This window comes from Sorex araneus, chromosome 1, assembly GCF_027595985.1.
Source record: "Sorex araneus isolate mSorAra2 chromosome 1, mSorAra2.pri, whole genome shotgun sequence".
Taxonomy (NCBI): Eukaryota; Metazoa; Chordata; class Mammalia; order Eulipotyphla; family Soricidae; genus Sorex; species Sorex araneus.
Window position 1 is genome coordinate 250,640,552 of NC_073302.1, and position 15,515 is coordinate 250,656,066.

The following is a 15,515-nucleotide window of genomic DNA, read 5'->3' on the forward strand; positions in this document are numbered from 1 at the left end:
TGGATTATTCTTGGCGGGGCTCAGGGGACCATATGGGATGCCAGGGATTGAGCCCCAGTTGTCCGTGTGCAAGGCAAGCACCCTACCTGCTGTACTATAACTCCAGCCCCTCCTAATATACATATTAAAAGACCTAAGGTTAAAAAAAAATGAGTGTGCAATAGTATAATCTCAATTATGGACAGACACACACACCTCCCTGCACAGGAAGCAAATTCCCCATAACCCAGCAGTAGCTATCTGTGGATTATGCAGTTAGGGTTGGTTTTCTTCTCTGCTCTTTTATGTATTACCCAAATTTCCTATCATGACAAAAAAATAACCTTGTTTTTCAAAACTAGAAAAAAGAACGCAGACCAGGAAAAGTGCAAACGTAGAATTCTGTCTGGGCCAGCCAGTGGTTGGGGCAAGCTGGCCTGGAGAGAGATGAAGGCTCATTCTAGGCTGGCTTAGGGGAAAGCCAAGATCACCAGTTAGGACAGACTACAACAGAAACCCAGTGACTGGACAGTAACACAGCACTGCAGAAGAGGAGGCTGGGGCCAGGGCTGGGTTCCGGTCAACTCTCTTATCCATGCCAGATCATCTGTCCTGCACAACGTGGAGTGGCAGAAACACTAGAACTGGGGCCAGGAGGCAGGAGCCACAGGCTCCGGAAGAACCTCTGACTGGATGGACACGTGGGGAGGCTGGGAGTGGACAGGAAGCAATAAGCCAGTAGCAAACCAGGTAATCTGCAGACAGGCTGGCGAGCTAGCTTCAAGAAAAGTTCCAGATTCTAAAAAAAAAAAAAAATTGTTTTTAGCTTTTGTTTTGCTTTGTTTTGAGACACCTCCAGCTGCTGCTCCAGGGAGGGCGGACGCTTGGGCAGTTTCTAGGCACCTTTGCTTACCCTTATTTTTCCTCTTTGGCCTGGAGGGAGCTGAGATTTGCCTCACTTGCCTCTCAAGGGAACTGAGAGGCTCAAAGGTGATCATAATAAAATTAATCATTCTGGCAGCAACCATTTATTCGTTTTCATCTGGCCGGTTCTAGGGCATGGGGATGAGATGGATGCCCTTAGTTGGTAGATGACAAAACTGACGCTCTAAAGCCATGTCCACACATAGCAAATGTCCAAGCTGAGATTTGAGCCCAGCCCAAATGACTGCAATGTTCGTTTATTTTCTCCATAACTTGCTCCAATTTCAAACAAGATGATAATGAATGTGACCACCTGGTGTCAAATAAATGCTGAGTTTTTCTTACAGATTTGTCTTTGAAACCCGTACAGTTTTTTTTCTTTTTAGGTCACACCCAGCGATGCTCAGGGCTTATTCCTGGCAGTGCTTGGGGAACCATATGGGATGCCAGGGATTGAACCTGGGTCAGCCGCGTGCAAGGCAGACACTCTACCCACTGTACTATCGCTCCGGCCCAAAACTCGTACAATTCTTAATGCAATTTAAGAAGATTAAGCTTGGGCGAGAGAGAGTACAGAGACAGTGGTACTTGTCCTGCACACCCCAGCACGGCATATGGTCCCTGATCCCCCATCAGGGTGGTTCCTGGGCACAAAGCCAGGAGTAAGCCCTCACACAGCTGAGTGTGGCCCCCAAACCAAAAATAAAATTAAAAGATCAAGTTCAAAGGTAAGCTATTAATAATAGAAGAATGCTATTTAAAAATCCTACTCACAAGTTTGACACAAAGAAAGGGAACTGGAAGTATGCAGGGAGGCTCCATTGGCCTGACCTTGAACCAGTGAAGAAATCTCAGGGGGAATCAGCTCAGCTCAGTTGCTGGGCAGCAGTAGAACTACCCTCTATGAGGTAGCCTGACTCTGGAGGGAATGTTAGCAGGAGTCCCACACTGAGTGCAGGTGAGGTGGTGACTCGGATTGAAGGCTCCAGAGAAGCTCTGACAAAGCTTCTGTCATAGGAAGTGAGTTAGGTCACCTTCATCACTAATCAGATAGTTTCTGAACATCAAGCAATTCAGTGACATTAAAACCCCTCGACACACATTATTTTTAAATGATCTATTTCTTTGGTTTGGGAGCCACACCCAGAAATATTCCGGTGTCACTCCTGGCTGCGCTCAGGGGACCACGAAGTGATGGGGATCAAACCCAGACCTCCTGCATGCAAAGCACACACTTTAAATGTGTCTCCTCCCAACCCTTAAGTATACCACACCGTGTAAGAATGGTCACGGAAAACCAACCCATTTTCCGTGAGCAAAAGAGTCTAAATACACTTGGCAGAAAGGGAGCTGATGTGTGGTTGTGAGCCTGCTCAGAAGCCACAGATGGAAAGATCTGAGCCTTCAATGCCTGCACCCCACTCCTGCGCGTGGTACCCACCAGCTCAGAGGAGATGCTCTGTTTGACCACGGTGCCCACTTCAGGAACTCGAGCCTTCACCTGCGCTTTGATGTAGCACTTCTCTCCTCCAGCAAAACGGATTCCTGTGATGCCCTAGAAAATAAAAGTATCCATCCAGCTCCTCATTTACTTATTCACATATGCAGTGCATTGAGTGGGCACAGTTCTGGGTTGGAGTCTGGGGAAGAACAAAAGAGCTGGAATCAACACTCCCAGGGAGCTTACCTTTGAGATCTTTTCCTTACTAAGGAAAGGGTGCATGGTGGTATGTGTTAGGAGGAAAAAAAAATAGTGGGACAACTAGAGAGACAACAGCTCAATGGTTGGAGCACACGATGTGCCTCTGGGAGACCTGAATCCTATGCCTGGCTCTGGCCAGGTGCCCCCAGCATGGCTGGGAGTGATCTCCAGGAAATGATTCAAGAGTATCCCCTGAACATCATGACAATACCACCAGAGAAAAGTGTGTCAGGAGTCGGCACTTCAGGTCACCTGGCACGAGAGATGATTAGGGGTGCCATTTTGGTTTTGTTTTCTTGGCCATCCTCAATGATGCTCAGGAACTAGTTTGGTGCTTACTGGTCACCCCTGGATTGCTCAGAGGAACATGAGATGCCAGGATCGAACTCAGGCTCAAGCACCGCAGTCTGCTGAACTTTCTCTCTAATCCACCGGGCTGGAGTGTGGTGGCATCTGAGCCAGATGGAGTGCACGAACTATTTCTTCACACCCACAAGCCATGGGGAAATACTGTATTTTTTGATTGGGGTAGGTGGGTACACTTAGCAGTGCTCAGTAGCGCCTCCCAACTCTGTGCTCAGAGTCATTCCTAGAGGTGTTCAGGGGACTCTGAGGTGCTGGGGACTGAACAGTGGTCTCCCACATGCAAAGCATACAGCCTGAAAAATACCATGTTTTTTTTATATATATATTTTCATTAAAAATATATCACTAAAAATATATATATATATCACTGTGAGATATAGTTACAGACTTACAAACTTTCATGATTACGTTTCAGTCATACAATGATCAAGTACCCATCCCTCCACCAGTGCCTATTCACCACCAAGGTTCCCAGAATCTCTCCTGTCACCCCTCCTATGCATCCCCCCAACCGTGGGGGGCATATTCCCTTTTACTCTCTCTCTCCTTTTGGATGTTATGGTTTGCAATATAGGTAGTAAGTGGCCATCATGTTTGGTCCATAGTCTACTTTCAGCACGCATCACCCATCCCGAGCGAGCCCTCCAGGCATCCTTTACTTGATGTTTCCTTCTCTATCCCAGCTGCCTTTCCCCCCAGCATGTGAGGCCAGGTTCCAAGTTGTGGAGCAATCCTCCTGGCCCTTATCTCTATTATCCTTGGGTGTTAGTCTCCCATTCTGCTACTTTATATTCCACAGATAGTGCAGTCATTCTGTCTGTTCCTCTCTCTCGGACTCATTTCACTTAGCATGATACTCTCCATGTTGAACCACTTGTATGTAAACGAAATACCATGTTTTTATTGCAGCTTTCTTTGACCACCTCGAGCTAAACAGGTTATTCTCACGCTCACTCCCAATAAGCCCTCCCGTCTCAGTCCTCATCCGGCATATAATTCACAGGGCCTGTGCGGCAGCACCATGGGAATGCCAGGCGCTTCTCAATTATAAGCTCCCTAAGATTGGTATCTACATTTGGGGCAGGGGATTAGACTCACACTCAGTGGTACCTGGAAGGCTGCAGCTGGCTCTGTGCTGGGGCCCAGGGGTGGGGCTGGGGGAGCTGGGAGAAAGAGCATGTTACTCCTGGTGGTATTCAAAAGACCGTGCAGTGTTAGGGATCGAAGCCCAGCTGGCCGCATGCAAGGCCTTTAGCCCTTGTACTATCCCCATGGCCCTGGCATCTAAATTTCAAAATTAAAAAGAAAGATTTGTTTTGTTTCGGGGTTACATCCAGTGTTGTTCAAAGGTTACTTCTGGCTCCGCACTCAGGAATTATTCCTGTCGGTGCTTGGGGAACCGTAAGGGATACCGGAGATCAAACCTGGGTCAGCTGTGCGCAAGACAAATGCCCTCCCCTCTGACTCCCTAAAAATTTTTTTTGGAAGGGAGAAACTCCACAAAGATATTTAAAAGATGTCTGTCCACTTAATTACACGGGTTCAATTTTTCCTAAGCGACTGAGCCCAGAGTCAAGCTTTTACACAATCAATGGTCACAGCTAAAGTTTGCTCCTAAGCTTACCAAGGACTTGGATGTTCTGTTTTGTCCCTTGTGAGGTGTAAACAGTGTCTCCTCATCTCCCAGGGGACCCACCTCCAGGGAAGGCTCAGCCCCAAGGCACCAGCCTTGGCTTGTAGCTCAGCACTGACTCTACACGCTGAGGACAGTAGGCTAACAGCGTGCTTCATCCCCAGAGCATTTACTTCCCCTGTTGATTAATTTCTGGACTGGTGAGTGACCAAAAAAAGAAAAAGAAAGAAGCCAGCATTAAAGAGCTCACAAATGATATGCCATAATAATGGAGACATCACAGAATTTTGCTGCTTACCACTTCTCTAAGATCCAGAATGCAGCAGAAATGTGAAGAGATAGGGGTAGAAAGCATTGAGAAACCCAGGGATGGGCTAGAGTGAAGAAGGTACAGCAGGTAGGGCATTTGCCTTGCTCGTGATTGACCCGGGTTCGATCCCTGGCATCCCATGTGGTTCCCAGAGCCCCACCAAAAATTATCCCTAGTATAGAGCCAGGGGTAAGCCCTAAGCACCCCTGAATGTGACCCCAAAACAAAACAAAAAGAGTGTTGTAAATTAAAGAACCTCGGTCAATGAAAAATATGAGACCCAGGGGTGCCAGCTGAGGATTAAGCACTCATAAATGGAGAACAGAGTCCGACATACTGAGTGTGCTCACGGGCACTGAGGCTGTGCACCAGCCTCTCAGAGCCAGGTGGCTTTGCTGTTGTTGTTTGGGAGCCACACCTGGCAGTGCTCAGGACTTACTCCTGGCTCTGTGCTCAGGGACAACTCCTGGCAGAGCTCAGGGGATCACAGGTGGTGCCGGGGACTTGAACCCATGCCAGCCATGTGCAAGGCAAGTGCCTTAAGCCTTGTACTATCTCTTTACCCTGTCAACATAGTTCTTAAGCAATTGAAACAGGCTGCTACAGGCTGTTTTAGTGCTCCCTGCAGGGTAATGGGTTGGAACACAACCCCTGAGATGATGTCTGAGCAGCTGAGGCCTGTGGAAAGTGATTAGGCCATGACACTCCCTCAGGGGTGCGACCGGTGCCTTACCTTGCCCCTTCCGCTAGGTGAGGACACAGTGAGAAGATGCCCTCATGAGGGACCGAGTCGAGCAGTGCCTTTAACCTGGAGCTCTCCAGGTCCCAGACTGGGCCACAGACTCAAGTCTTTAAGCCAGCCTAGTCTGTGCTGATCTGTTATTGCCACTGACGCAGCCTGAGGCACAGCCCTGGGGCAAGTCTCCTCGACCAAAGCTCACACACCTGCATCAGAATAACTCAGGGGACTTGTTAGGGACAGCAAAAAGTGTTGCACCCACACCCAGAGCTCCAGATTCAGCAAGTGGGGAATGAAACCCCACTCTGTACTTCTTCCCTTTTTTTTTTTTTTTTGTTTTTTGGGTCACACCCGGCGATACACAGGGGTCACTCCTGGCTCATGCACTCAGGAATCACGCCTGGTGGTGCTCAGGGGACCATTGGGATGCTGGGATTCGAACCCGGGTCAGCCGCGTGCAAGGCAAACACCCTACCCACTGTGCTATCACTCCAGCCCCAATTTTTTTTTTCTTTTTGGGTCACACCCAGCAATGCACAGGGGTTGCTCCTGGCTCTGTGCTCAGGAATTACTCCTGGCGGTGCTCAGCGGACCATATGGGATGCTGTGAATAGAACCTGGGTCGGCCGCGTGCAAGGCAAACTCCCTACCCGCTGTGCTATTGCTCCAGCCCCTCTTCCCTTTTTTTTTTGAATGTAGGAGTACTGTTCTTCATTCAGCCATCAATTAAGCTGATTGAATTGGGCATGAACACCACATTACATTTTTTAAAAATTCAGAATGTTTATTTTATTATTGTTATCATTTTATTTTAATCACCATGAGATAACCACTCTGTACTTCTAACAAACTTCTGGAGAGGCTGCTGTGGTGGGCTGAGGAACACACTTTGAGAAACTCTGTACCTAACCTACTCCTCCCTCCCAATAAATCTAGGACTTGCAGTTTGGAAAGAGAGAAGGCAGGGGAGGGAGACTGGTGGTCCTCCCTCATGGGCTTGCCCCTCTGTGGAATGTTCTCTTAGCCTCGAACCCTGTATCCTCTGCATAATACAGGACAACTACCTCAGACCCAACCCTATCACCACAGCTGTAACCGCCGCAGAACACTTCCGTATTCCACAAGGAGAAAGCAGATTCGATTGAAGGCTTCGGAGCCCCGGGTGTGGATCTAGACTTAGTGAGTTCTGACAGCCACCCGACAGAGGTGAGACCTCGGAGGGGCGGTCCTGTGGGCAGCGTGTGCTTACCACCAAGTCGAGCTCCAGATCCACATCAAGAAGCAGAATATATTAAAGAGATGAAAGAGGCCATGAAAGCTTACGGAACAGCCAGGCAACTTGGTTTTGCGAGCAAACAAGGCCTCAGAAGCTGGTGATAATGAAGAAATTTGCTCCCAAAGAGAGTGAGTGAAAAGTCCGAAGATCTAACATGCTTTCATCAACTCTAGTTAATCTCATTTTAGTGGCACGATTTTTTTCTTTCTAGGGCACCCCATCGTTGCTACGGCTTAACCCAAAAGCTCCCAGGAAGGGCGAGGTGCCCACCCTCCTCTAGTCATCTCTGGGAGAGTTCTGTTGTTATCACAAAGATTAGGGAACATCCTGATCTTAACTAGACAGGCTCTGGGGGAGTCTTAGGAATCCCCCTGTGGCATGTTCAGGTGGAGGCTGAGAACTACAGTACCATTTACACATAAACACAAAGTGGCTTCTGCATATATTCAATGGACGGTGAATTTCCTAAGCAAGCTGTTACTATGAAAATAGAGATTGAAGGTTACTTTTCGGGGGATTCATTTCTGTAGAACATGATTTTGTATTTAATTTGCCAACACCCTGTCAGTCTGCATTTTAGGAGGTGGCATGGACAGTTCCCCAGCTATAGAAACAAACATATGACATCATGACTTCTTGGGCTGATCCTTTACATCAGGAAAAACAAAAGTCATTATCAATTACTTTCTTTTATTTCTCATTTACACGATGGTTGAGAGTCATATTGATTTTTGAAACCAATAACCTACCAGCTTACCGGGTATCCTTTATTTCCCCTTATCCAGTTCTTCTTCTTCTTCTTTTTTTTTTTTGGCTTTTTGGGTCACACCCAGCAATGCACAGGGGTTACTCCTGGCTTTGCACTCAGGAATTACTCCTGGCGGTGGTAGGGGACCATATAGGATACTGGGAATCAAACCCTGATTGGCCAAGTGCAAGGCAAATGCACTACCCGCTGTGCTATCACTCCAGGCCCCTCCTTATTTTTTTTTTTGGAAGGGGGTGGAGAGCAACTAAATTCTTGGTGGACTTATGGATCAGCATGGGAGACTGTTCAGGTGCGAACCAGAACCCTACCGAATCTGACCCACGTATGTTCCCACATGTCCCTTGTGCCACATCTAACCACTTAGAACTCCAGAGGCCACCCGAGGTGAAATTGTGTACAGGTTTTCTTTCCAGTCCTGGAAAGCTCTGCTCCTATTTTTTATCTTCTTTCTTTGTGGGGCCATACCTGGCTGTCCTTAGGGAATCAGTCCTGGTGAGGCTTGGTGGGACCATGTGGGGTGCCAGGGATCAAACCCGGGTTGGCCACATGCAAGGCTTGACTGGTGGCTTAAAATGTGGGAGGAAGTAATAGCAACTGGTACCGAAGTAATTTGATTGATGTATTTTCAAAAGTCCGGGCTTGCTTAAACCCATAACAGGTTCTATCCATCACAAAAATGGTCTATTCACCAGTTTTGACTTAGAGAAATGTGGAAGCTATCAAAGGGAATTGATCAGTTTCTAAAATATTTGTGGCCCTGTTGGCCTATGAGAGCAAAATACAATCGATACCAGTATGAGAACCAAAGGATTATAAAATAGAAATATAGTGTGGGATTAAAATATTTTACGCCCCTATTCCTAATGCATACTCATTGGGAGAGAGAGGGCGTTTCTATCAGTCATCTGTGTAGCTGCCTTGGCAAGTCTTGATACCATGGTATTCCGTGTTGTTCGGCTTTGAATGATGTGGGTATGGGAGTCACATTTCTTCATTGTATATGGAGCTGTACAAGGAGGAAAACGTTTTACCTTGTCCTGGCACTTTCAGGAAAAGCCTTTCGTAGCTACAGAGACATTATCACTTTGTACTGACCAGAGCCCGTTGCAGAGCTTTGGCTGCATGACGAACAGCTGGACACACACAGGTAGGCAGAGCCACCCCTGGGCTGGGACCCACACAGCTGGGCCTTGTAGTGTCAGAGCTATATAACACCCCCTGCCTGGATGTTAGCATCTGCTTGGCATTCAAAAGGATGTGCGAAGTGTGTTTCTGTATCAACAAGAGGAGTTCTTTCATTCAAATAAAAAACATCTCATCCATCAGAGAAAGACAGGTCGATGAGATGTTTGTAGGCCAATAAACTACCAGAAGAGACATTACTTTCAGGAGCCTTTTTTCATTATGAAGTCTCACCTACTCTGTCGGCAGATATAAAGAACACAAACAGGCATGCCTTGTCCTCATCGTGGAATATGAAAGGGAGTAAGGTATTTATATTGGCCAACAGGAAGGTAGACCCGAAGTGATATTGTGGGTTGCAGATGTACTGAGCATAAAGATTTCAAAATAGCCTGTAAGTTGGATTTCTGAAAGCAAATATGTTTGCCCTTTTCAAAGGAGACAGCCATACTCTGTCTGTAACAGGGGATGATCAGAAAGCATATGCTACCATAAGGGAATTTCTCTGAACTGATTTTCTAGAATTAACGGGAAATCCAAACCAGGAAAATATGTAATCTTTCCCATGTAAATACTTAGGTAGGTAAAGATCCCACCTGTTGTCCATTTTGTCAGTAAGACTTCCCTACCTTCTATAAGTTCAAACTTCAGAACTTGTAACATTCTAGGATACTCTGAGCATTTTAGTCACTGTGTTGCATTCGGGGTTTTGAAAGCAACAATGCTCTCAAGCACAGCCAGGTGTAGGCCCTGGTCTCTGAGCCCTGCCGTGTGGCAGGTCAATAGCCAGGAGAGCAATGAAATAGTGCTTTCAACTCTAGTTGCCAAGACTTAGTATAGTTTTAGGACCTTCTTCTTGTCAAGGTGTTTTTGTTTTGTAAAATTTTGTTTCCTTTTTCTTCATTCTTTTTTTGGAGGCACAACCCGTGTCATGGATTCCTCCTGGTGAAGCTCCGGGGCCCTCTATGGGGTACCGGGGATCAAACCCAGGTAGGTAGTATACGAGGCAAGTGTCTTACCTGCTGTATTATCTCTCTGGCCCCTATTTTCTTTGTTTTGAAAATATAAGGAACGCGATATTCCTGGAGAGAACAATGCTGCCCAGTGTATGCGGCTCAGTGGTGTGGGATGGCCATAAAATCCGCATGTTTGGATGTGTGTAAGAGATGATGCTTCTCCCAGAATTAGAAAAGGCTTCCAGGCTTGCCTGCGTCAACTCTCTAAATTCATGGAATATACTTACATTCTGGAAGTCATTAACTTCAATTGCTTCTTCAGCTCCACTTCCCATTTTAAAGGTCTCCACGTTGTTGCCGGCATCTATTTCCATTGACCCATCTTGTAATTTCCCATTGATACTCATGGTATAATGGACATTGTAAATCTGGAAGGGAATGGAAGAGTTAGTGATGCTTTCCTGTTAGAGCAATCGGGGCCTTATCTTTAGACCAGCAGCTTTCATATTTGCCACAGACACACTGAAACATCCTCAACAGCAATAATTTATAGTAGAGAACTTTACCTATGTGCCAGTCACCTAATACAATGCTTTCTTTTGGAAAAAATCCTTACAGGTGAAGTCCCTAACACATTTAATTAGCCCAGTCATTCGCAATCCTCGAAGCATGCAAAAGCATCCAGGTAGAAACTCTGTTCTGCCTGGAGTAGGAGAACCTGTGGGAATAGGCTTGGGCATAGATCATTAACGAAAACCAAACAAAAACCAGGGCTGGAGCGATAATACAGCAGGTAGGGCGTTTGCCTTGCACGCGGCTGACCCGAGTTCGATCCCCAGCATCCCATATGGTCCCCTGAGCACCGCCAGGAGTAATTCCTGAGTGCATGAGCCAGGATTAACTCCTGTGCCTTGCTGGGTGTGAATCAAAAAGCAAAAAAACAAAACAAAAATCTAAAGGGCAATTCTATGGTGAGACTGTGGTGATGATCCACTGATGAATAAACGGAAATGGAATAAATGAATAAATGGAAATCAAGGAGGCAGCAGGTTAACGGAGCTGCTGACTGAACAAGTCGATGGTGACACCTCGATCTGAAAGGTGTCTCATCTGTTGGGCACGGTTTGGCCCAGAGCATGGGCAGGACTGCAGAAGGTCTGGGCTTTGCCTCCTGTTGAGTCGCAGAGAGCAAGGTCAGCATGCACATCTGTTTGTGCTGGAGCTGGAAGCTTCTCATGCTAATGACTTGACAGGCATATGGTGTTGTAGGGCACTTTGTCAGGACCTGGGGGAGAGGGGGGAGACTTGCAGCATTGATGAGCCCCGGCACGGTGCTCAGAGAAGCAGGTGGTCACACTGCTCCTTCGTGGCTCTTGGGAATTGCTGCCAGGGTGAAATGTAGGGCTCGGGACTGGAGCGATAGTACAGCGGGTGGGCATTTGCCTTGCACGTGGCCGACCCGGATTTGATTTCCAGCATCCCATAATCCCATATGGTCCCCTGAGCACCACCAGGAGTAATTCCTGAGTGCAAAGCCAGGAGTAACCCCTGTGCATTGCCGGGTATGACCCAAAGAGCAAAAAAAAAAAAATGTAGGCTCAACTGATCTTCTTAGAGCCCCAGGGCATTGCAAATGTGCCCCGGGGTGGGAGATCAGCTAGGACTGAGGGGCTCCTGTCGCCCCAATACTCAACCTCCTTTAGTTCAACAAGAGCAACTCTGCCTCATACTATTGCCCAGGCTGGACTTCTAAGTACAATTTTGCTGGGGAAAATTGTTATAAATTAAGGCTTCAGAGAGAGTACAGAAGTTCAAAGCTTGCCTTGCATGCAGTTGACCCAGGTTTGATCCCCAGCACTACAAATGAGCCCCTGAGTCAGCCAGGAGTGATCCCTGAGCACCGAGCCAGGAATAAGCCCTGAACATAGCCAGATATGCTCCCCAACTAACACACACAAATGCCCACAGGTTGTCATTAATTTTAAAAAGTTTACCATTAGGCCAGAGGATACAAAGGGCTCTCTTAGCGTAGACAATTAGTATCTAATTTAAGAATTCACACCGTGTTCCTGTGCTGCATTACCCTGCTAGAACTTTCTCGGTTGTAAGGTAGAAGGTTTCCTTTTCTCTTTTCTTTTCTTACTTAAGAGGTAGATGGATGTGTGTGTGTACACACCACACACCACACACACACACACACACACACAAACACACACACACTTATACAAACACACGAAGTATTTATTTAGTGGTGCCGGAGATCAAACCCAGGGCTTCACACATGCCAGGCAAGTGCCCTATCACTGAGTCACATCTCTGGCCCCATTGAAAATCTTTCAGGGGGAAGAAACGAGAACTGATGAGAGATACTTGCTAGCTGGTATTGGGGCAGTGGGCTCTGATTCAGTTCAGGTCTGCGCTTTGTCCTCACTGGGGAGAACAGGCATGCATGAGAGATAGTATCTGCTGTAAAGTGCTCACGATCGCAAGGCCCACAACACATTCTGTTCTTTTCCCCACAGACATAGAGAAATGGCTCTGCTAGTCAGCACCCGCTTTGGCCACAGCTTTCATTCAGCAGAACATAAAACCCTCCCATCCCGTTACATCTCTCAGGGCTTCTTCTTCCCCTCGACGAGCGTGCATCCTGCAACAGGCCGGCTCCGGGGCTTGCCTGGACCCAGGAGCTGCTCGGGGTGGTTCTAGTACCGGCGCGTTGGAGCAGAGCCCACCAGGCTGTTTTTATTTTGTACCTCAGGTGGTCTTGACCACCAGCCCAGTTTGGGGAACCTGTTTGCTTTGGCTGAGCTGGGGCTTTCTGCAGGCTCAGCAAACAGGCTCTCTTCTGTCCCCATGCTCCAGGAACTGCCACCGTTCACACGGTAAGTGTAACTGCCAAAAGACAGCATGGCGGCGACACGTGTGCAAGTTCCTGCTGGCACATGCACCCCTCATTCATACGACAAGAGGCATTTTATTTTCCCTTTGGAAGCTTTGCATATACGTCTTTTAATAGTAAAGCAGTGAGAAACTTAAGAAATGTCACTGTCTCCAAATTCTTTTTTTTTGTGTGTGTGTGTGTGTGTGCCACACCTAGCAGTGCTCAGGGCTTACTTCCTCCTGGCTCTGTGCTCTGGGATCACTCCTGATGGGCTCAGGGGACCATAGAGGGTGCCAGGGATCAAACCTGGGTTGGCCGTGTGCAAGCCAAGCACCTTACCCGCTGTACTATCTCTCTAGCCCATTTCCAAATTCTTAGTAGGTCTTGAAGAGACAAGACTATAATGCCAGGAGTGATGCTTGAGGTCTGATTCACGGGCCCTTTCCTATCACAGACCCTCACCACAGACCTTCCAATAAAAATCTCTCCTAAGCAGTGAGCAGTCTGTGTCCTGAAGTGTTAGGGAGGTGGGGGATAAACAGGCCCAAGTTATTTCCTAAGTTCTGTGAGCTCAGAAGGAGGCTGGGCTGGCAGAACAGTAATCACATTATCTTCTCTGAGTCCGTGGAGTGGTTGGCACCTCAGGCTAATTCTTCCCAGGTCCAGTGGAGTTTATTATTTGCCAGCATTTTGCTCAATATGGTGCCGTTCACAGCCAAGGCTATTTGCTAATGAGTTTCTAATAAAGCCTGGGTTCTCGAAGACTCATTCCAAGTTTGGGACAATGCCCAGATGAAACTAGCCTGAGATGAAAGGTCCCCAGCAATATTCTCATCTCCTCATCCCACAGGGGAAACTTGTCAGTCATCTCATATTTGTCGGCAGCTCCCATATTTCAATGCCTTGTTCCATTTACAATAATGTGGGTGAAACATGGCCTCAATATTTGAGCCTGGTCACTTGTTTCTCTAATGATTACCATGTGGATTCTTTTTTCTTCAGAGTCCTCTAACTGACTTTATATCAACCTTTCTTTGGGGGTGGGGGTTGGAGGGTGAGGGTTTGACCCATTGGGGGGGTGAATGCTGGGGGGTGGGTGTTTGACCCATTTGAAGGTATAGGAGCTAAATTACAGCAGTTGTTCTCTAAAATCCACTACTGAGGTGCAGAGGAACAGATAATGCCCCAATACATTGAGCAGGTGTTTTTTTTGTTTGTTTTTTTGTTTTTTACTTTTTGGCTTTTTGGGTCACACCTGGCAATGCTCAGGGGTTACTTCTGGCACTGCACTCAAGCATTATTCCTGGCGGTGCTCAGGGGACCATATGGGATGTTGGAGATAGGACCTGAGCCGGGCGTGTGCAAAGAAGATGCCTTACCTGCTGTACTATTAGTCTAGCCCCTGAGCAGGTCTTTTTATTGATAGAGATCTTATCTTTTGTTATTGTGTTTTGTTTCTGCAATTTAGATTTGCATTTAGGGGAGGCAGGTATGTGTACATGCTACTCACAAGGGGTGCTAAGTGTACCCAATTTAGTATTTTGTGATTTGTTTTCCAGACTTTGGATCAGTATAGAATATTTTTTTTGGGAAAAAAAAGCTGTCGTGATTTTCTTCATTCTCCTGTCTGTATAGGAAACAGCAATAACTTTGATTGCTGGCAATAAAATGTGATTCAGTATTTCTCTGTATTCTTAGGATTTAACACTGTGTTCTTGAACCAGTCAACCATCTTGTGGCAAAGTAAAAAATATTTTCAAAAAGTCATGCTAATTCAATATGATCATGCAATCTCTCTTCTTAGATACCTGCCAGTTTGCTGTTTGCCTTGAATAACTAAATACCAAAGGACATACATTTTAATGTCTATCACGACTAAAATCTTTATCCCCCACCCATAAATCAAAGCTACTTTTTTTTTTTATCCCAAATGACCTATACCATGATGGTGTTGTCATCTGAAAGATTGCATTCACATTCAAACATTATACAATTTCCCATAGGATGACAACCTAAGCCTGGCTTAGATTAATGGAGATGTAGATATTGAAATATTCTCATGTTGACTTGCTGCTTTCAAATATGAGCATCTGGCCCAGCTTCTACATATAAAATACAAATACATTAAGGCACTTTTCATATGTACACAAAATACTGTGCAATTCTGATCTTACAAATCGATGCTGGTAAATTTGATATAGTCTCTAAAACAGACTCAGTGCTAAATGGCATGCTTATCTACATTAGGCATTTGAGTTAAAAATACAAATTATGCAGTGACTGCAGAAGATGTGATGTGTAAAATGGCTGAATTGCTTTCAGCACCATTTTCTCTAAGTATTGGAACTCGTTCATGCTTTGAATTTCATGGGGCTGGGGGGTGGGGGAGAGCAGGCTCAGATCCTCTGAGGGTAGTGATTAAGAAGCAGACCTTTGTGTGCAGCCAGGAGATGGAATTCTTTTCCATTAGCTGAAATAAGTTTATACCAGGCCTGGCAACGGTCATCAAGATAAAAACGCCCCTCCTTTACACAGGTGAACGAAATTTAGAGTATTTAGAGAACATCTGGAACGCTGCCCAGTCAAGTTAGAAGCACTTTTTAACACTCCTTCAGAGACTCTGAAGCTTCAGAATAAATAATTGCATACAAAGAAAGTAGGGCAACCGTTAGTGAAATATTTACTGTTCAATTACAGGTGACTAGGCCAGAATTGATTTGGAAAGACATCTATTACCTTTAAGGAAGGTGACAGAAAAACATCCCCTCTCCGCTCTTTAAGAGCAAGAAGCGGGAGCG

General features: G+C 46.4%; 1 protein-coding gene across 3 annotated transcripts in view; it reads right to left on the minus strand.

Annotated features, from left to right (window-relative positions):
- Positions 1–15,515, minus strand: part of CNMD (chondromodulin) — a 30,235-nt gene that overhangs the window by 12,900 nt on the left and 1,820 nt on the right. For all 3 annotated transcript variants that reach the window (XR_008627950.1, XM_004604605.2, XM_004604604.2), the window contains exons 3-4: positions 10,124–10,264; positions 2,345–2,458 (exon numbers count right to left, since the gene is read on the minus strand). Coding sequence is in view for 2 of the 3 variants with exons in the window: in XM_004604605.2 (XP_004604662.2) it covers positions 2,345–2,458; positions 10,124–10,264 (255 nt within the window). In the remaining variant the exon portion in view is untranslated. The remainder of the gene's footprint in view (positions 1–2,344; positions 2,459–10,123; positions 10,265–15,515) is intronic.